This window comes from Engystomops pustulosus, chromosome 7 (genome assembly GCF_040894005.1).
Source record: "Engystomops pustulosus chromosome 7, aEngPut4.maternal, whole genome shotgun sequence".
Lineage (NCBI taxonomy): Eukaryota > Metazoa > Chordata > Amphibia > Anura > Leptodactylidae > Engystomops > Engystomops pustulosus.
This window is the reverse complement of record NC_092417.1, coordinates 166,664,240-166,686,089: the sequence shown is the minus strand read 5'-3', so window position 1 is coordinate 166,686,089 and position 21,850 is coordinate 166,664,240. Positions and strand designations below refer to the sequence as shown.

General features: G+C 46.3%; 3 protein-coding genes across 3 annotated transcripts; all 3 read left to right on the top strand.

The window, feature by feature from the left end:
* The first annotated feature begins 678 nt into the window (after positions 1-678).
* CHST1 (carbohydrate sulfotransferase 1) lies at positions 679-7,329 on the top strand. The gene is made up of 2 exons (XM_072114391.1): positions 679-795; positions 5,409-7,329. Exon 2 carries the CDS (start codon positions 5,457-5,459, stop codon positions 6,717-6,719), a length of 1,263 nt encoding a protein of 420 aa, XP_071970492.1. The 5' UTR covers positions 679-795; positions 5,409-5,456; the 3' UTR covers positions 6,720-7,329.
* Positions 7,330-10,964: 3,635 nt separating this feature from the next.
* LOC140069059 (GDP-fucose transporter 1-like) lies at positions 10,965-12,168 on the top strand. The gene is made up of 2 exons (XM_072114390.1): positions 10,965-11,436; positions 11,652-12,168. Exons 1-2 carry the CDS (start codon positions 10,992-10,994, stop codon positions 11,963-11,965), a joined length of 759 nt encoding a protein of 252 aa, XP_071970491.1. The 5' UTR covers positions 10,965-10,991; the 3' UTR covers positions 11,966-12,168.
* A 4,308-nt stretch (positions 12,169-16,476) lies between these two features.
* Positions 16,477-17,680, top strand: LOC140069058 (GDP-fucose transporter 1-like). The gene is made up of 2 exons (XM_072114389.1): positions 16,477-16,948; positions 17,164-17,680. Exons 1-2 carry the CDS (start codon positions 16,504-16,506, stop codon positions 17,475-17,477), a joined length of 759 nt encoding a protein of 252 aa, XP_071970490.1. The 5' UTR covers positions 16,477-16,503; the 3' UTR covers positions 17,478-17,680.
* Positions 17,681-21,850: the final 4,170 nt, after the last annotated feature.

The window sequence follows — 21,850 nt, the reverse complement described above, 5'->3', positions numbered from 1 at the left end:
TGTGACTACTGGCTATGGGGGTCATCACTGTGACTGCTGGCTATGGGTGTCCTCACTGTGACTGCTGGCTACTTTGGGGCTTCGCTGGCTACTGGGAGCAGGCATTGTGACTACTGGCTACTGGGAGCAGGCACTGTGACTACTGGCTACTGGGGGCAGGCACTGTGACTACTGGCTACTGGGAGCAGGCACTGTGACTACTGGCTACTGGGGGCAGGCACTGTGACTACTGGCTACTGGGGGGAGTCACTGTGACTACGATTATAATTCATAGCAGTAGCAAAATTACAATTATGGAGTAGCAAAGAAAATCATTTTATGGTTTGGGGTCACCACAATATGAGGAACTGTATTAAAGGGTCATGACATCAGGAAGGTTGAGAAACACTGAGCGCCTCCTTATTGCTCGCACCTTCCCCCTCACACCTCCCTCCTTTACCATCCCTCTATGTGACACTTCTCCCTTCTTTCACTCCCTCTTTTTTCCTGGCAGATGTCTCCTGCTCCCTCCCCCCTGGCTATAATATCCCGGTGCTCTGTAAGGAGACGCACAGAGATCTCAGTAGGGTTACATAGGGATCGCTGTGGTGCCCCCCCCCCCCCCCCCCTTTCTTGCCCCACTCTGGGATGTGCCTGGAGTCATACTGGGAGGAGGTGACACATAACTGGAGAATGATTCTCCCAAATCTTCAGGTGTAGGAAAAAGTTCCAAGAAGTTCCCACAGCTGTTACTGGAAGTTCACTGAGGACACCCCTGGTCCTGTCCCCTGGCATCCTGCAGCAAAGCCTGGGAAGGTAAGTGTGAACAAAGCCCAAGATCCAAGTTATACGTATTGATTGATGTAGGTGATGGCTGACAGCATCAAACATCTGCCAATACAACTCAGTCTTTACAAGGAATCTGATCAATAAGGAAACATTAGGCAATTCACATCTACAGGTATGATAGTTATAGCTATGACCATGGTCACTTCATCTTAGATCCACACCAACATGTTGGAAGCCTTAATCCTATACAAAAGTAATCTAATAAAGCTCGTGATGTTCCAGATGTTGAAAGATAAATTTTTGCCTAAAATGTTGGCAACCAGACTGGAGAGCAGGAAGATCTTTCCTTGGGTCCTTTGAGAGTCAACATATATGAATCTATACAACTACTGCTATCCTGTATATATGGACACAGCACAGTACTACTACTCCTATCCTGTATATATGGGCACAGTACTACAGCTCCTATCATGTATATATGGACACAGCACAGTACTACTACTCCTATCCTGTATATATGGGCACACCACAGTACTACTACTCCTATCCTGTATATATGGGCACAGCACAATACTACTACTCCTATCCTGTATATATGGGCACAGCACAGTACTACTACTCCTATCCTGTATATATGGACACAGCACAGTACTACTACTCCTATCCTGTATATATATGGACATGGCACAGTACTACTACTCCTATCCTGTATATATGGGCACACCACAGTACTACTACTCCTATCCTGTATATATGGGCACAGTACTACTGCTCCTATCCTGTATATATGGGCACAGCACAGTACTACTACTCCTATCCTGTATATATGGGCACAGTACTACAGCTCCTATCATGTATATATGGACACAGCACAGTACTACTACTCCTATCCTGTATATATGGGCACACCACAGTACTACTACTCCTATCCTGTATATATGGGCACAGTACAATACTACTCCTCATATCCTGTATATATGGGCACAGCACAGTACTACTACTCCTATCCTGTATATATAGTCACAGCACAATACTACTATCCCTATCCTGTGAATGCAGTTCGGAGGTCTAAGCATTACATAGAAAAGAGCAATATGGAGAGGTCTGATGGTCTGGGACATAAGGAGCATGTAGTGATTTTGTGAGGCACATGTGGTGAGGTTTGGTTCTCTGAAGCATTTGGGGAAGTGTATTGTGTGCGACAGAGCATCAGTAGGCCCCTTTACAGTAAACTCGTGGCAGAATTTAAAATTCAGAAACTTAAACAGTCTCCAGTTCCTTAAAATATTCCCTCGTTTGTCATCCCAAACAGCCCACTCACCCTCCTTATGTAGCCCCCCCCCCCCCACCCAGCCCAGGGATGCCCAGTGCTGGTGCCAGTCCCGATTGTTTGCAAGGAAGTGGAGAGATCAGGTCTGATGGTCAGAAATGTTTAAAGCACTGTGTTACTGTAGAACTGTGTGACAGACTGAAAAATACGAAGACTTGCTTTGGTCTTCTTGGATATACTAAAAGATGTTGTGGCCATTAACGTTTGGAGAATTATGATAGAACACATAGAGCATATGGACAGGTGTGGTAGACTGAAAGATACGACGACATGTGTTGGTCTTCTTGGATATAATAACAGTTGTGGTCCTAAACATTTGGAGAATTATGTGACTGTAGAACATATGGACGGTATGGTAGACTTAAACATATGAAGAAGTGCCGTCATCTCAGACATAATGGGGGTCATTTACTAAGGGCCCGATTCGCGTTTTCCCGACGTGTTACCCGAATATTTCCGATTTGCGCCGATTGTACCTGAATTGCCCCGGGATTGTGGCGCACGCGATCGGATTGTGGCGCATCGGCGCCGGCGTGCGCGCAACGGAAATCGGGGGGCGTGGCCGAACGAAAACCCGACGTATTTGGAAAACCCGCCGCATTTAAAAACCGAAAAAGTGTCGCTTGGGGAGCGCTTACCTTCACCTGGTTCGAGGTGGTGCATTCCGGCACGATGAGATGACTTTCAGCGCAGCAGCGCCACCTGGTGGACGGCGGAAGAACTACCTTCATAAATCCCGGCCGGACCCGAATCCAGAGCAGAGAACGCGCCGCTGGATCGCGAATGGACCGGGTAAGTAAATCTGCCCCAATGGGTCCATTCGCGATCCAGCGGCGCGTTCTCTGTGGTGGATTCGGGTCCGGCCGGGATTCATTAAGGCAGTTCCTCCGACGTCCACCAGGTGGCGCTGCTGCGATGAAGAGCACCGGAACGCACTGAAGTACATCGGCCTATTTCTGGTGAAGGTAAGTGCAAGCTCCACAACACTTTCTGGGGGTCATTTACTAAGGGCCCGATTCGCGTTTTCCCGACGTGTTACCCGAATATTTCCGATTTGCGCCGATTGTACCTGAATTGCCCCAGGATTTTGGCGCACGCAATTGGATTGTGGCGCATCGGCGCCGGCATGCGCGCAACGGAAATCGGGGGGCGTGGCCGAACGAAAACCCGACGTATTCAGAAAAACCGCTGCATTTAAAAAACGAAAATGTGTCGCTTGGGAAGCACTTATCTTCACCTGGTCCAGCTCGGTGTATTCCGGCGCGTTCAGATGATTTTCAGCGCGGCAGCGCCACCTGGTGGACGGCGGAGGAACTACCTTCATAAATCCCGTCCGGACCCAAATCCTGTGCAGAGAAAGCGCCGCTGGATCACGAATGGGCCGGGTAAGTAAATCTGCCCCTCTGTTTTTTAAATGCAGCGGTATTACCGAATCCGTCGGGTTTTCGTTCTGCCACGCCCCCCGATTTCCATCGCTTGCATGGCAGCGCCGATGCGCCAAAATCCGATCGTGTGCGCCAAAAACCCGGGGCAAACTACAGAGAAAATCGGCGCAAATCGGAAATATTCGGGTAACACGTCAGGAAAACGCGACTCGGGCCCTTAGTAAATGACCCCCAATGGGGCGCATTTACTTACCTGGTCCAGTCGCGATCCAGAGGCGCATTTTCCGACGAGGATTCGGGTCTGGCGCGATTCACTAAGGTCGTGTGCCTGATATCCACCAGGTGTCGCTGCTGCAGTGAGATCCGCCGGAGTTCACCATCTTCTTCCCGGTGCATGTGAGTGCTGATCTTGCAACACAAATTGGGGCACATTTACTTACCCGGCCCATTCGCGATCCAGCGGCGCGTTCTCTGCACAGGATTCGGGTCCGGCTGGGATTTAAGATGGTAGTTCCTCCGCCGTCCACCAGGTGGCGCTGCAGCGCCGAAAATAATCTTAACGCCCCGGAATGCACCATCCCATAGAAGGTGAAGGTGAGCGCTCCCCAAGCGACACATTTTCGGTTTTTAAATGCGGCGGTTTTTCCGAATACGTCGGGTTTTCGTTCGGCCACGCCCCCGATTTCTGTCGCGCGCATGCCGGCCCCGATGCGCCACAATCCGATCGCGTGCGCCAAAAACCCGGGGCAATTCATGTACAAGCGGCACAAATCGGAAATATTCGGGTAACACGTCGGGAAAACGCGAATCGGGCCCTTAGTAAATGACCCCCATTATTTTTTAAATTCGGCAGTTTTTCTGAATCCGTCGGGTTGTCCCCCAATTTCTGTCGCGTGAAAGCCGGCACCGATGCGCCAAAATCCGATTGTGTGTGGCAAAATCCCGGGGCAATTCAGGGCAAATCGGAAATCATCGGGAAACCCAACGAAAGTGCGCAATTCGGACCCTTAGTAAATGAGCCCCATTGACTCTCCATATGGAGAGGTGTGTTCTTAATTATATGGAGGGGTCCGTTCTGGAGCCTCTGGAGAAGTTTAGTACCCGGCACAACCACATCCGTCCATTGTATAACTTATAGTGCTCATAAAGCACCAGGACGGATGTGCTGGGTTGAATCTAGGTGACAGCCCCCATGAACTAGGTCAGTGATGGCGAACCTTTTAGCGGCCAAGTGCCCAAACTGAACCGCAAACCCCCCTTATTTGTTGTGAGGTGCCAACCAAAAATTAAAGCAGTAACTTACTGCTCCCTGTTCAACAACTTCATATTTGCCTCCTGAGGACAGAAACATAGTAGAAAGATGGGACATTTGCATCATTTTAGCTTCTTTCCAGTGTCCCTCTGTACACAGAGAATCATGGGGCCAGCAGAAGGTCCTCCAAAGATAATTCAGCCCTGTCAACTCATTCTCCCTCTTCCTACAGTCCCAAGTAGCGAATGAAGTATCAAAATATGACTGAAAGCTGCATCTTTTAAGTTGCTTGGAACTGCAGGAAGATTCTTTGAGTCCTGCCTGGTGTGCTGGGGCGATGGCCCGGGTGCCCACAGAAAGGCCTCTGAGTGCCGCCTCTGGACTAGGTGAGCACCACTGAACTAGGTGCTGATGTATCCTCAGGAGGACAGGTCATCACTATTAAAACTGTCCAAGGGGCTTGGAAACCCCTATTGGCACATAAAGTTTATAAAAAACATACCTATTAATATAAGTGGAAGGTAAGTTGCCCTCTAATAAGTAGGTAGCTTTGCCCACTGCTATAGTTTGCCATACTCTTGTAGAGATGCCCTCCTATCTTACCAGTGTTGATTATGAGATGTATAATTTGTACTATTTTATATAATATAATATTTTTGTGTCTTCCATGTAGGTTCCGTAAACAGAATACCTTGACGAGGCTCAATGACGGTTTCCAGCCATGCAATGTTCTTGGAAGGCTGTCCTCTTACTAGCGCTAGCCTCTATTGCTATCCAGTACACAGCCTTCCGGACCTTTACCACCAAATCCTTTCAAGTGTGCCCCATCCCCAATCCAAATAATTGCAGCCCTGGACAAGACCCTACAGAATCTCCTGATCGTCTTTGTGAAGATGGTCAGTTGACCAACTCTAATATTTCGAGGAAGACTCACATCCTCATCTTGGCAACTACTCGCAGTGGATCGACCTTTTTAGGACAACTCTTCAATCAGCACACTGATGTCTTCTACTTGTTTGAGCCCCTTTACCATGTTGAGTATACCCTAATACCCAAAATGACTACTAGTAAAAGTGCCACTGATAGGAGAGTGATGTTGGGGGCAAGCAGAGACCTTCTAAGAAGTCTTTACGACTGTGACTTGTATATTATGGAGAACTACATAACGCCACAGCCACTCAACCACACCACAGATAGGTTATTCAGAAGAGGTGCCAGCAAAGCTTTGTGCTCTCCACCAGTATGTGATGCCCTGGGACACACCGACATTTACCCAGAAGAAGGAGACTGTGTTAAGAAATGTGGAACCTTAAATCTGACTCTGGCAATGGAGTCGTGTAAAGAGCATAGACATGTGGCTATCAAAACAGTGCGTGTCTCAGAGGTCAATGACTTACGAGCACTGGTGGAAGATCCCAGGCTCAACTTAAAGGTCATCCAGTTGGTACGGGACCCGAGAGCAATAATAACTTCTCGTACCATAGCATTTGTGGATGAATATAGGTCATGGGGGATCTGGAAAACTACTGGACGTAGACCAAAGAATTTAGATGTAACCCAGCTGACACCTATTTGTGAGGACTACTTTCATTCTGTTTCTACAGGGTTAAGTCGGCCTCCTTGGTTGAAGGGCCGATATATGCTCTTGAGATATGAAGATCTGGCTAGAAACCCTATGAAAAAGGTAGAGGAGATCTATGACTTTGTGGGTATTCCACTGGATGCCAATGTCCAAAGATGGATCCTAAATAACACCAAAGCAGATGAATCCTCTCCCAAAGAAATTTATGGTACATCAAGAAACTCTTCCACCACAGCAGAAGCCTGGAGACTAACATTACCGTATGATATGGTAGAATTCATCCAGAATACCTGTCCACAAGTAATGGTACAACTGGGTTACAAAACTGTGAGATCTTCCCAGGACTTGAAGAACCTTTCCTACAACCTCATCGAGGACAAATCTTTTCCCCCATTTTTGTGATGGATAAGACATTGACAGACAGGAGGAGGACACTGGATTAGTAAATAGAGAGTTAAAGTTGCATGCAATTATGTAGTGTGATAGATCTGCCTAATGACATGGGTTTGGGAGTTTTGGAGGTTGGGTATTAGTCTAAAAGTCCAGGGTAGGGCGTTCCGGAGAATAAGCGGAGAAGTCCTGGAGACCTCTTGCCACAGGGTTATGGTGACATTATAGATGTAAATGGAGAGAGTTCATGGTTAGGTTGATTAGTGGACGGTAAAAAGACAAAAAGTTCAATTTTGGAAAGATTAAGCAATGCAGTAGATGCAAGGAGAAGCTTCAAGAGGGATCATCAATGAGATGCTTCATGTAAAGCCATTGGTTGGTCAGTAGGTCCCATAACCTTAGCAAGTAACTTACATAGAGTAAGCGTATCTGGAGGGTTCCTTTCCCCCATTCAGTAGCTTCTGCAGAGGGTGTTACTGTGTCAAAAACCAAAAACACAAGGAATGTTCTACTATTCCTCTTACTGTCTGATCTATACTTCATACGATTCTGGATAAAGGAATTTCCACAACTTTTTGGGATCATGTTGTATTATGTCTAATTGTCTATAAAACAAAATGCATTGCAGATGATTCTTGTGTCTTTTATGCCTGTAGCAAAATCCAAACAATTGTTTTGGATGTGAAGTCAGCAATAAATATAATTAATAAATTAATTTGTAAAAAATTGTCATTTTTCATCAGCATTCCTCCACTCCGGTCTTCAAAAAGTGGCAAATAGAGCATTTACAAAATTCCAAATTCTAAACCAGGTTATCGGTGGCCCCCGCCAGTTTTTGACTAGGTGCTATAGGTATCGGCATGGAGCCCTTGTAATAGATAAGAAAATATACTGTTTGCATAATTAATTATTATTTAAATGAGGGCATGTGAGGACACCTGAGTGGCTGGATATGATGGCGGCTAGGCTGCAGGTAAGCCTTGGGTTCTGATGTAGGCCTCTGCCGCACCCGTTCGAAACATGAAGAGGAGGAGGTTGAATTTGTAGAAGGTAACTTCCAGGGGAATTCCTAATGTAGGTGTCTATCTCCCCAGGAGATGTAATATAGGAGGCCCGAGGAACACACAGGGGCAGATTTACTTACCCGGCCCATTCGCGATCCAGCGGCGCGTTCTCTGCACAGGATTCGTGTCCGGACGGGATTTATGAAGGTAGTTCCTCCGCCGTCCACCAGGTGGCGCTGCTGCGCTGAAAATCATCTCAGCGCGCCGGAATGCACCGAGCTGAACCAGGTGAAGGTAAGCGCTTCCCAAGCGACACTTTTTCGGTTTTTAAATGCAGCGGTTTTTCCGAATACGTCGGTTTTCGTTCGGCCACGCCCCCCGATTTCCGTCGCGCGCATGGCAGTGCCGATGCGCCACAATCCGATCGCGTGCGCCAAAATCCCGAGGCAATTCAGGTACAATCGCCGCAAATCGGAAATATTCGGGTAACACGTCGGGAAAACGCGAATCGGGCCCTTAGTAAATGACCCCCACAATCTTTAAGAAACTCATGGTTCCTTTTATTAGCAGTCTTCAAACAACAGAGAAGAGCAGGCTGGCGATACCTTCGAGTGTTGGGGATCCTACGAGTCTAACAGGGCCATAATATGCGCTGGTGGATCGCAGGAATGTCAGCAAGGACCAGCTCTGGAAGAATCTCCTATGGAGCCAGTTGGGCTCTGCTGCATTAGCAGCAACATAGCAATTTCTGTGGTAGCAGCACACAGAGGCACTAACATGTCCCGATGGAAACAAATCCAGGAGGACTGATAAATCTCAGCAATAAGACTAAGAATCATAAGATAATAACCCATAATCTCAAGAGTGAGACCCAGAAGAAGAACTATGTCTACAATGAGAGAAATCCAAATGGACCTAGACCTAGACACCCAGGCCCACATTCATTAAAGCCTTTGCACCAGTTTGCTCTCTGACTTTGCAATATAATAAAATGCAAACTGCTTGCGCATGTATTTAAGAAGTGTCCGAAACCCTTTTCTGGCACAGCTGCACTTTTCTTCATTCAATACAAATTTCATCACTGAATTGGGCGTCCGGTGCTCAGTCGGACCGTGCGCCACATTTATCATCGAGGGTCCGACAGAATTGTGGTTCACGCCCCATGTCAAAGGTGCACCAAAAAAGGTTGGTGCACTCTGTCCAAGCAGTTCAGGGGCGCCAAATTCATAAAGAACGGATGTCAGAAATCCCCTGCACACTACACAGGTAACTGCACATAGTACATACTGCTCTGTTTTAAGTAAATGTGCCCCAAAGTGTCCTATCTGCAGTCAGCATGTTATAGAGCAGGAGGAGCTGAGCAGATTGTACATAGTGTCCTATCTGCAGGTAGCATGTTATAGAGCAGGAGGAGCTGAGCAGATTGTATATAGTGTCTAATCTGCAGGCAGCATGTTATAGAGCAGAAGGAGGTGAGCAGGTTGTACAAAGTGTCCAATCTGCAGGCAGCATGTTATAGAGCAGGATGAGCTGAGCAGATTGTACATAGTGTCCTATCTGCAGACAGCATGTTATACAGCAGGAGGAGCTGAGCAGATTGTATAAAGTGTCCTATCTGAAGGAAGAATGTTGTAGAGTAGGAGGAGCTGAGCAGATTTTACATTGTGTCCTATCTGCAGGCAACAAGTTGTAGAGAGGGAACAGCTGAGGAGATTGTAAATTGTGTCCTATCTGCAGGTAGCATGTTATAGAGCAGGAGGAGCTGAGCAGACTGTACATAATGTCCTATCTGCAGACAGCATGTTACAGAGCCAGAGGAGCTGAGCAAATTGTACATAGTGTCGTATCTGCAGGCAGCATGTTATAGAGCAGGAGGTGCTGAGCAGACAGAGTACTAGTTCACGAGTAGGAGTTGTAAAGTTACACACTTGTGACGTTTTGTTACTGTACTGTTGTACATTTTAATTGCTTTTACTAATTTGCATTTTCATGTATGTTTGCTCTTTATGTATGTAATAAAGATTTTTGCATGATATTCTCTTGCTGACTCAGTCCTATGTCTACACTGATACTAGACCTATGACCTACGGTGACAATCGAGCAAAAACAGGAAAAAGAGAAACTGCAAGGAAAACATGTCTGATTTATTGTGAGTATTAGGGGGAAATATTCTGTCTTTCTGAAATGTTTCAATAATAGAGATTGATCTGTTATATGATGGAGAAGCTTCTGTGATAGGGACCATCCTAGAGGGAGCGGGCGAGGAAGATATACTAGCACCATGTCACACATGTCACAGAGGCTAATCCATCGCTTCCCATTCCCTTATGGTACAAATATGTAACCACCAAGCTTGTTGCCTTCTTGTGATAAACTTTTATAGTCCTCAAGCTATACCCTTGTGCCAACTATGGAACTACTCCAACCCCAAGGACCATAAGAAACTATATTTGAAGTGTAACAACAACCTAAGATATTTGCAACATAGTCACATGACACTTCTTAGAATTTGCTTAAAGGGAACCTGTCGCCAGGGACCTAATTTTCCTAATTTTTCACTAAAGACAGGTTGCAAAAGCCTGTTACATCTGCATTGCACATATGTCTTCCTGCTTTCTTTAAGCATTTGCATTACAATATAATTGTGTGTTACAACTTACCTTGCGCCCAGACAGAATCCTCTGTGTAGTCCCAGGGGTTGGACTTTAGTTTGGATGCATTTCAAATTACATGTGACTGCAGAGCTCTCCACCCCCACCTTTGTGCTCCTGTACAGCTCCTCCATCTCCCACTGATGTCATCTCACCAGACTGTGACCTCTATGAAGGAGCAGGGAGGAGCTGTACAGGAGCACAAAGGTGGGGTCTGAGAGCTGAGGAGTCTGCAGCATAAAAAAGTCACATGTTGCTTTGTAAAATGCATCCAAACCAAAGCCCAACCCCTGGGACTACACAGAGGATTCTGTCACAGTGCAAGGTAAGTGTTAACACACAATTATATTGTAATGCAAATGCTTAGAAAAAGCATGCATATAGGACACTGTGTACAATCTGCTCAGCTCCTCCTGCTCTATAACATGCTGCCTGCAGATAGGACACTATGTACAATCTGCAAGTATTAAACAATGGACTCTACCATTTATTAAAGTGATGAATCCTATGAAATACATCAGAACTTCCACCTTTTCTCTTCTGTCATTACTTAACCCGTTTTTCCATGTCCTGTTGCTTTGCCTTTGTCCATTAGAGTTGGAGATGTGGATTTCTTTGGCTTCTCGCGGATGGTGCTGTTTCAATTTGGAGACCCAGAGAAGGACTCCCTCCAGAAGAGGACTGTGAATGTCATCCTGGTGGTCATCTCCATCATCATTATCCGCCTGAACAAGTCCCTGCTGGACAGCTCCTCGCTGATGCTGGACGCCCCCTTCTTCATCACCTTCTACCAGTGTCTCCTCACCATCAGTCTGCTCCACTTCATCTTTTCGGGATATGACATGAAGCCCCCTTTTTTACGCTTTACCCCCAAAATCCTGCAGAACATCTCACCCCCGATCATGGTCTCCATTGGCTTGATCACCCTTAACCAGCGATGTCTCCACTACATCGGTCTAGATATTTCACCTCTGTGCTGGTGTCTTAATACCATCTCCAACCTTCTCCTGTCCTACATCCTGGTGACCCAGACTGAGACCCTACACGCTCTGCTGTCCTGCGGGGTCATCTTAGGTACATGCTCCACTTCCATCATTGTATACAGAGAAGTTTAGAGCTATGGCTATGAGTTTAGCACAGCCAGGTCTCCTGGAACCCCGATACCACCAAGTGTATCACATATCTAACACAAAGTGGTCTCCAATCTCAGCCATTGTCTATGGATCTGTCAGTGAGGTCTTCAGGATGTTTGTACTTTATTTCAATGTGTTTTCTTGTGTTCCCCGCAGGAGGCTTCTGGCTGGGAATAACCCCTGGGACCATGTATTCCCTGGTGTTCTGGGGTGCCATTGTCTTCTTCGTCCTGACCTGTATATGTCTGCCACTGACCTTCATGTACATCAAAATGTTTTCAATGGACTCAATGAGAATTAACCCCCAGTCCGGCAGAGGGTTGATCGCTTTCTTCATCCTTATGATATTTGTTGTACCTATGATAATAGGCGGTTCGATTGTAATCCCAATAATAGGCAGAGATTGCTGTATATGTGCGCTGTGTATTCTTACATCCTATATCTGTGACCTCTGCCCGATGTTCCTCTAGGTTCACGTCCACCATGAAAATCCTGATCTATCAAAAAAAAGACGGACAAAATCAAGTTATAGTCAACGTTGTCCACGTATCGATTCATTTACAACTTCTAAACTTTTGTTTCGTCTAAATGAGGTTTATTCATTGTAGGATGTAAAGTTCTAGAACGTTGTAACTCCTCCCGAAGCCTGAAGAGCACAGAGAGAAGGGCAACAATTGACTATAATTCCTTAGACAAGTTCTTCTCAAGAAATTAAAATGTAACCAAAATGTTTTTTCCTTTTTAGTTATTCAATCCAAGAAGTGAAACTCATATATTGTGTATATATATAAACTTTTTCAAGTGTTTTTTTTTGTTAGTGTTGATGATTATGGTTACAGCTAAGGATTAACCCCCAGACACCTCCAAAGGCTTTCCAAGCATTTTGAAAGGTTCCTTAGTCTGGTTCAGCAGGTGACACAATTATGGGGAAGTTGTTGACTTGACAGATGTCCAGAAGGCAGTAATTGACACAGTCCACAAGGAGGGTAAGGCCGTGGTCACACGTACCGCTAGACGTCCGTTCAGAACGCGACGCATGTGCGTTCGGGCCGAGGACCTCCCCCTGTGCGCTAGCGTCGCGTTATGACGGACGCCTAGCGGTACGTGTGACCGCGGCCTAAGCCACAAAAGATCATTACTGAAGAAGCTGGAAGAAAGCAGATTAATTGAGAGTTGTGCGGAAGGAAAAAGTGTGATAGACAAAGGTGCACAAGCAGCCGGGATAACCGCAGCCTTAATAGGATTGTTAAGAAAAGGCCATTGAAAAATGTGGGGGAGATTCACAAGGAGGGGACTGCTGCTGAGTCACAAGATCCACCACACACAGACGTATCCAGGAGTTGGGATACAAGTGTCACCTTCCATGTGTCATCCAATCCTGGCCAATAGACAAAACCAGAAGCGTCGCCAATTGTGGGGATGGGGTGACCCTCTTGCCAGTGACCCGAAGGTAGGCATCGAGAACTTTACTCCAGAAAGGCTGAATCGAAGGGCAGCTCCACCAAACATGAAGCAGGGTACCCCCTTCCGCACTTCCGCCACCACTTCCGGGTGGCGTCTTCTAACAATAAACTATAGATAGCGGAAAGCGCATGGGCTGGCGAGGAGGGCAGTTTAAACAAGGCCTCCAGGGCCGTGGGGGAAGACCCAAAGGCAGAGTGATCTTGGTCCGCGGTCACTTAGGATGTCAATTGTCTGTGCTCCAGCCAAGACAAGGGGATATCGGGGTGAGAGGCCCTCAAGGACTCCAGCGTGGGAACGGACTGATACCGGATAGTTTTAGAACATTTTATGCTTCCGTCTGACGGCAAGCTTTTTGGAGATGGAACCCGTCCACACTGTCAAAAGTACCAAGACCTGGTGTAATAACCAGAGTATCCTGCACCTGACTGGTCAGCAAACTCACCCGACCTCTACCCCATAGAGAATCTAGGAGAGACACCGGACCCAACAATGAGGATGCACTAAAGGCGACTATCACACAACCTAGGCTTCCATAACACCTCTACAGCGCCATCAGCTCATCCCTATAGAGCAGGAGGAGCTGACCAGATAGTACATAGTGTCCTATCTGCAGGCAGCATGTTATAGAGCAGGAGGAGCTGATCAGATTGTACATAGGGGCTCATTTACTAAGGGTCCGAATCGCGTGATTCCGGTGAGTATCCCGACGATTTCCGTTTTGCGCCGAATTCCGCCGGGATATTGGCGCACACGAACACCTACTGGAAATCGACGCACGGACCTTAGTGAATCCCGAATCCTTGTCGGAGAACGCGCCGCTGGATCGCAACTGGACCAGATAAGTAAATGTGCCCCATTGTGTCCGATCTGCAGGCAGCATGTTATAGAGCAGGAGAAGCTGAGCAGATTGTACATAGGTCCTATCTGCATGCAGCATGTTATAGAGCAATAGGAGCTGAGCAGATTGTACATAGTGTCCTATCTGCAGGTAGCATGTTATAGAGCAGGAGTAGCTGAGCAGATTGCACATAGTGTCCTATCTGCAGGCAGCATGCTATAGAGCAGGAGGAGCTGGGCAGATTGTATATAGTGTCCTATCTGCAGGCAGCATGTTATAGAGGAGGAGGAGCTGATCAGATTGTACATAGGGGCTCATTTACTAAGGGTCCGAATCGCGTGATTCCGGTGAGTATCCCGACGATTTCCGTTTTGCGCCGAATTCCGCCGGGATATTGGCGCACACGAACACCTACTGGAAATCGACGCACGGACCTTAGTGAATCCCGAATCCTTGTCGGAGAACGCGCCGCTGGATCGCAACTGGACCAGATAAGTAAATGTGCCCCATTGTGTCCGATCTGCAGGCAGCATGTTATAGAGCAGGAGAAGCTGAGCAGATTGTACATAGGTCCTATCTGCATGCAGCATGTTATAGAGCAATAGGAGCTGAGCAGATTGTACATAGTGTCCTATCTGCAGGTAGCATGTTATAGAGCAGGAGTAGCTGAGCAGATTGCACATAGTGTCCTATCTGCAGGCAGCATGCTATAGAGCAGGAGGAGCTGGGCAGATTGTATATAGTGTCCTATCTGCAGGCAGCATGTTATAGAGGAGGAGGAGCTGAGCAGATTGTACATAGTGTCCTATCTGCAGGCAGTATGTTATAGAGCAGGAGGAGCTGAGCAGATTGTACATAGTGTCCTATCTGCAGGCAACATGTTATAGAGCAATAGGAACTGAGCAGATTGTACATAGTTTCCTATCTGCAGGCAGCATGTTATAGAGCAGGAGGAGCTGAGCAGATTGTATAAAGTGTCCTATCTGAAGGAAGAATGTTGTAGAGTAGGAGGAGCTGAGCAGATTTTACATTGTGTCCTATCTGCAGGCAACAAGTTGTAGAGAGGGAACAGCTGAGGAGATTGTAAATTGTGTCCTATCTGCAGGTAGCATGTTATAGAGCAGGAGGAGCTGAGCAGACTGTACATAATGTCCTATCTGCAGACAGCATGTTACAGAGCCAGAGGAGCTGAGCAAATTGTACATAGTGTCCTATCTGCAGGATGCATGTTATAGAGCAGGAGGAGCTGAGGAGATTATACATAGTGTCGTATCTGCAGGCAGCATGTTATAGAGCAGGAGGTGCTGAGCAGACAGAGTACTAGTTCACGAGTAGGAGTTGTAAAGTTACACACTTGTGACGTTTTGTTACTGTACTGTTGTACATTTTAATTGCTTTTACTAATTTGCATTTTCATGTATGTTTGCTCTTTATCTATGTAATAAAGATTTTTGCATGATATTCTCTTGCTGACTCAGTCCTATGTCTACACTGATACTAGACCTATGACCTACGGTGACAATCGAGCAAAAACAGGAAAAAGAGAAACTGCAAGGAAAACATGTCTGATTTATTGTGAGTATTAGGGGGAAATATTCTGTCTTTCTGAAATGTTTCAATAATAGAGATTGATCTGTTATATGATGGAGAAGCTTCTGTGATAGGGACCATCCTAGAGGGAGCGGGCGAGGAAGATATACTAGCACCATGTCACACATGTCACAGAGGCTAATCCATCGCTTCCCATTCCCTTATGGTACAAATATGTAACCACCAAGCTTGTTGCCTTCTTGTGATAAACTTTTATAGTCCTCAAGCTATACCCTTGTGCCAACTATGGAACTACTCCAACCCCAAGGACCATAAGAAACTATATTTGAAGTGTAACAACAACCTAAGATATTTGCAACATAGTCACATGACACTTCTTAGAATTTGCTTAAAGGGAACCTGTCGCCAGGGACCTAATTTTCCTAATTTTTCACTAAAGACAGGTTGCAAAAGCCTGTTACATCTGCATTGCACATATGTCTTCCTGCTTTCTTTAAGCATTTGCATTACAATATAATTGTGTGTTACAACTTACCTTGCGCCCAGACAGAATCCTCTGTGTAGTCCCAGGGGTTGGACTTTAGTTTGGATGCATTTCAAATTACATGTGACTGCAGAGCTCTCCACCCCCACCTTTGTGCTCCTGTACAGCTCCTCCATCTCCCACTGATGTCATCTCACCAGACTGTGACCTCTATGAAGGAGCAGGGAGGAGCTGTACAGGAGCACAAAGGTGGGGTCTGAGAGCTGAGGAGTCTGCAGCATAAAAAAGTCACATGTTGCTTTGTAAAATGCATCCAAACCAAAGCCCAACCCCTGGGACTACACAGAGGATTCTGTCACAGTGCAAGGTAAGTGTTAACACACAATTATATTGTAATGCAAATGCTTAGAAAAAGCATGCATATAGGACACTGTGTACAATCTGCTCAGCTCCTCCTGCTCTATAACATGCTGCCTGCAGATAGGACACTATGTACAATCTGCAAGTATTAAACAATGGACTCTACCATTTATTAAAGTGATGAATCCTATGAAATACATCAGAACTTCCACCTTTTCTCTTCTGTCATTACTTAACCCGTTTTTCCATGTCCTGTTGCTTTGCCTTTGTCCATTAGAGTTGGAGATGTGGATTTCTTTGGCTTCTCGCGGATGGTGCTGTTTCAATTTGGAGACCCAGAGAAGGACTCCCTCCAGAAGAGGACTGTGAATGTCATCCTGGTGGTCATCTCCATCATCATTATCCGCCTGAACAAGTCCCTGCTGGACAGCTCCTCGCTGATGCTGGACGCCCCCTTCTTCATCACCTTCTACCAGTGTCTCCTCACCATCAGTCTGCTCCACTTCATCTTTTCGGGATATGACATGAAGCCCCCTTTTTTACGCTTTACCCCCAAAATCCTGCAGAACATCTCACCCCCGATCATGGTCTCCATTGGCTTGATCACCCTTAACCAGCGATGTCTCCACTACATCGGTCTAGATATTTCACCTCTGTGCTGGTGTCTTAATACCATCTCCAACCTTCTCCTGTCCTACATCCTGGTGACCCAGACTGAGACCCTACACGCTCTGCTGTCCTGCGGGGTCATCTTAGGTACATGCTCCACTTCCATCATTGTATACAGAGAAGTTTAGAGCTATGGCTATGAGTTTAGCACAGCCAGGTCTCCTGGAACCCCGATACCACCAAGTGTATCACATATCTAACACAAAGTGGTCTCCAATCTCAGCCATTGTCTATGGATCTGTCAGTGAGGTCTTCAGGATGTTTGTACTTTATTTCAATGTGTTTTCTTGTGTTCCCCGCAGGAGGCTTCTGGCTGGGAATAACCCCTGGGACCATGTATTCCCTGGTGTTCTGGGGTGCCATTGTCTTCTTCGTCCTGACCTGTATATGTCTGCCACTGACCTTCATGTACATCAAAATGTTTTCAATGGACTCAATGAGAATTAACCCCCAGTCCGGCAGAGGGTTGATCGCTTTCTTCATCCTTATGATATTTGTTGTACCTATGATAATAGGCGGTTCGATTGTAATCCCAATAATAGGCAGAGATTGCTGTATATGTGCGCTGTGTATTCTTACATCCTATATCTGTGACCTCTGCCCGATGTTCCTCTAGGTTCACGTCCACCATGAAAATCCTGATCTATCAAAAAAAAGACGGACAAAATCAAGTTATAGTCAACGTTGTCCACGTATCGATTCATTTACAACTTCTAAACTTTTGTTTCGTCTAAATGAGGTTTATTCATTGTAGGATGTAAAGTTCTAGAACGTTGTAACTCCTCCCGAAGCCTGAAGAGCACAGAGAGAAGGGCAACAATTGACTATAATTCCTTAGACAAGTTCTTCTCAAGAAATTAAAATGTAACCAAAATGTTTTTTCCTTTTTAGTTATTCAATCCAAGAAGTGAAACTCATATATTGTGTATATATATAAACTTTTTCAAGTGTTTTTTTTTGTTAGTGTTGATGATTATGGTTACAGCTAAGGATTAACCCCCAGACACCTCCAAAGGCTTTCCAAGCATTTTGAAAGGTTCCTTAGTCTGGTTCAGCAGGTGACACAATTATGGGGAAGTTGTTGACTTGACAGATGTCCAGAAGGCAGTAATTGACACAGTCCACAAGGAGGGTAAGGCCGTGGTCACACGTACCGCTAGACGTCCGTTCAGAACGCGACGCATGTGCGTTCGGGCCGAGGACCTCCCCCTGTGCGCTAGCGTCGCGTTATGACGGACGCCTAGCGGTACGTGTGACCGCGGCCTAAGCCACAAAAGATCATTACTGAAGAAGCTGGAAGAAAGCAGATTAATTGAGAGTTGTGCGGAAGGAAAAAGTGTGATAGACAAAGGTGCACAAGCAGCCGGGATAACCGCAGCCTTAATAGGATTGTTAAGAAAAGGCCATTGAAAAATGTGGGGGAGATTCACAAGGAGGGGACTGCTGCTGAGTCACAAGATCCACCACACACAGACGTATCCAGGAGTTGGGATACAAGTGTCACCTTCCATGTGTCATCCAATCCTGGCCAATAGACAAAACCAGAAGCGTCGCCAATTGTGGGGATGGGGTGACCCTCTTGCCAGTGACCCGAAGGTAGGCATCGAGAACTTTACTCCAGAAAGGCTGAATCGAAGGGCAGCTCCACCAAACATGAAGCAGGGTACCCCCTTCCGCACTTCCGCCACCACTTCCGGGTGGCGTCTTCTAACAATAAACTATAGATAGCGGAAAGCGCATGGGCTGGCGAGGAGGGCAGTTTAAACAAGGCCTCCAGGGCCGTGGGGGAAGACCCAAAGGCAGAGTGATCTTGGTCCGCGGTCACTTAGGATGTCAATTGTCTGTGCTCCAGCCAAGACAAGGGGATATCGGGGTGAGAGGCCCTCAAGGACTCCAGCGTGGGAACGGACTGATACCGGATAGTTTTAGAACATTTTATGCTTCCGTCTGACGGCAAGCTTTTTGGAGATGGAACCCGTCCACACTGTCAAAAGTACCAAGACCTGGTGTAATAACCAGAGTATCCTGCACCTGACTGGTCAGCAAACTCACCCGACCTCTACCCCATAGAGAATCTAGGAGAGACACCGGACCCAACAATGAGGATGCACTAAAGGCGACTATCACACAACCTAGGCTTCCATAACACCTCTACAGCGCCATCAGCTCATCCCTATAGAGCAGGAGGAGCTGACCAGATAGTACATAGTGTCCTATCTGCAGGCAGCATGTTATAGAGCAGGAGGAGCTGATCAGATTGTACATAGGGGCTCATTTACTAAGGGTCCGAATCGCGTGATTCCGGTGAGTATCCCGACGATTTCCGTTTTGCGCCGAATTCCGCCGGGATATTGGCGCACACGAACACCTACTGGAAATCGACGCACGGACCTTAGTGAATCCCGAATCCTTGTCGGAGAACGCGCCGCTGGATCGCAACTGGACCAGATAAGTAAATGTGCCCCATTGTGTCCGATCTGCAGGCAGCATGTTATAGAGCAGGAGAAGCTGAGCAGATTGTACATAGGTCCTATCTGCATGCAGCATGTTATAGAGCAATAGGAGCTGAGCAGATTGTACATAGTGTCCTATCTGCAGGTAGCATGTTATAGAGCAGGAGTAGCTGAGCAGATTGCACATAGTGTCCTATCTGCAGGCAGCATGCTATAGAGCAGGAGGAGCTGGGCAGATTGTATATAGTGTCCTATCTGCAGGCAGCATGTTATAGAGGAGGAGGAGCTGATCAGATTGTACATAGGGGCTCATTTACTAAGGGTCCGAATCGCGTGATTCCGGTGAGTATCCCGACGATTTCCGTTTTGCGCCGAATTCCGCCGGGATATTGGCGCACACGAACACCTACTGGAAATCGACGCACGGACCTTAGTGAATCCCGAATCCTTGTCGGAGAACGCGCCGCTGGATCGCAACTGGACCAGATAAGTAAATGTGCCCCATTGTGTCCGATCTGCAGGCAGCATGTTATAGAGCAGGAGAAGCTGAGCAGATTGTACATAGGTCCTATCTGCATGCAGCATGTTATAGAGCAATAGGAGCTGAGCAGATTGTACATAGTGTCCTATCTGCAGGTAGCATGTTATAGAGCAGGAGTAGCTGAGCAGATTGCACATAGTGTCCTATCTGCAGGCAGCATGCTATAGAGCAGGAGGAGCTGAGCAGATTGTACATAGTGTCCTATCTGCAGGCAGCATGATATAAAGCAGGAGGAGCTGGGCAGATTGTATATAGTGTCCTATCTGCAGGCAGCATGTTATAGAGGAGGAGGAGCTGAGCAGATTGTACATAGTGTCCTATCTGCAGGCAGTATGTTATAGAGCAGGAGGAGCTGAGCAGATTGTACATAGTGTCCTATCTGCAGGCAACATGTTATAGAGCAATAGGAACTGAGCAGATTGTACATAGTTTCCTATCTGCAGGCAGCATGTTATAGAGCAGGAGGAGCTGAGCAGATTGTATAAAGTGTCCTATCTGAAGGAAGAATGTTGTAGAGTAGGAGGAGCTGAGCAGATTTTACATTGTGTCCTATCTGCAGGCAACAAGTTGTAGAGAGGGAACAGCTGAGGAGATTGTAAATTGTGTCCTATCTGCAGGTAGCATGTTATAGAGCAGGAGGAGCTGAGCAGACTGTACATAATGTCCTATCTGCAGACAGCATGTTACAGAGCCAGAGGAGCTGAGCAAATTGTACATAGTGTCCTATCTGCAGGATGCATGTTATAGAGCAGGAGGAGCTGAGGAGATTATACATAGTGTCGTATCTGCAGGCAGCATGTTATAGAGCAGGAGGTGCTGAGCAGACAGAGTACTAGTTCACGAGTAGGAGTTGTAAAGTTACACACTTGTGACGTTTTGTTACTGTACTGTTGTACATTTTAATTGCTTTTACTAATTTGCATTTTCATGTATGTTTGCTCTTTATCTATGTAATAAAGATTTTTGCATGATATTCTCTTGCTGACTCAGTCCTATGTCTACACTGATACTAGACCTATGACCTACGGTGACAATCGAGCAAAAACAGGAAAAAGAGAAACTGCAAGGAAAACATGTCTGATTTATTGTGAGTATTAGGGGGAAATATTCTGTCTTTCTGAAATGTTTCAATAATAGAGATTGATCTGTTATATGATGGAGAAGCTTCTGTGATAGGGACCATCCTAGAGGGAGCGGGCGAGGAAGATATACTAGCACCATGTCACACATGTCACAGAGGCTAATCCATCGCTTCCCATTCCCTTATGGTACAAATATGTAACCACCAAGCTTGTTGCCTTCTTGTGATAAACTTTTATAGTCCTCAAGCTATACCCTTGTGCCAACTATGGAACTACTCCAACCCCAAGGACCATAAGAAACTATATTTGAAGTGTAACAACAACCTAAGATATTTGCAACATAGTCACATGACACTTCTTAGAATTTGCTTAAAGGGAACCTGTCGCCAGGGACCTAATTTTCCTAATTTTTCACTAAAGACAGGTTGCAAAAGCCTGTTACATCTGCATTGCACATATGTCTTCCTGCTTTCTTTAAGCATTTGCATTACAATATAATTGTGTGTTACAACTTACCTTGCGCCCAGACAGAATCCTCTGTGTAGTCCCAGGGGTTGGACTTTAGTTTGGATGCATTTCAAATTACATGTGACTGCAGAGCTCTCCACCCCCACCTTTGTGCTCCTGTACAGCTCCTCCATCTCCCACTGATGTCATCTCACCAGACTGTGACCTCTATGAAGGAGCAGGGAGGAGCTGTACAGGAGCACAAAGGTGGGGTCTGAGAGCTGAGGAGTCTGCAGCATAAAAAAGTCACATGTTGCTTTGTAAAATGCATCCAAACCAAAGCCCAACCCCTGGGACTACACAGAGGATTCTGTCACAGTGCAAGGTAAGTGTTAACACACAATTATATTGTAATGCAAATGCTTAGAAAAAGCATGCATATAGGACACTGTGTACAATCTGCTCA

What these genes read in the sequence shown, in the direction of transcription:
- LOC140069059 (XM_072114390.1), top strand. Translation starts at nt 10,992, where the DNA reads ATGGTGCTGTTTCAATTTGGAGACCCAGAGAAGGACTCCCTCCAGAAG. An exon ending in GTCCTGCGGGGTCATCTTAG is followed by an intron (nt 11,437 to 11,651) that starts GTACATGCTCCA and finishes TGTTCCCCGCAG; the next exon opens with GAGGCTTCTGGCTGGGAATA.
- LOC140069058 (XM_072114389.1), top strand. Translation starts at nt 16,504, where the DNA reads ATGGTGCTGTTTCAATTTGGAGACCCAGAGAAGGACTCCCTCCAGAAG. An exon ending in GTCCTGCGGGGTCATCTTAG is followed by an intron (nt 16,949 to 17,163) that starts GTACATGCTCCA and finishes TGTTCCCCGCAG; the next exon opens with GAGGCTTCTGGCTGGGAATA.
- CHST1 (XM_072114391.1), top strand. Translation starts at nt 5,457, where the DNA reads ATGCAATGTTCTTGGAAGGCTGTCCTCTTACTAGCGCTAGCCTCTATT.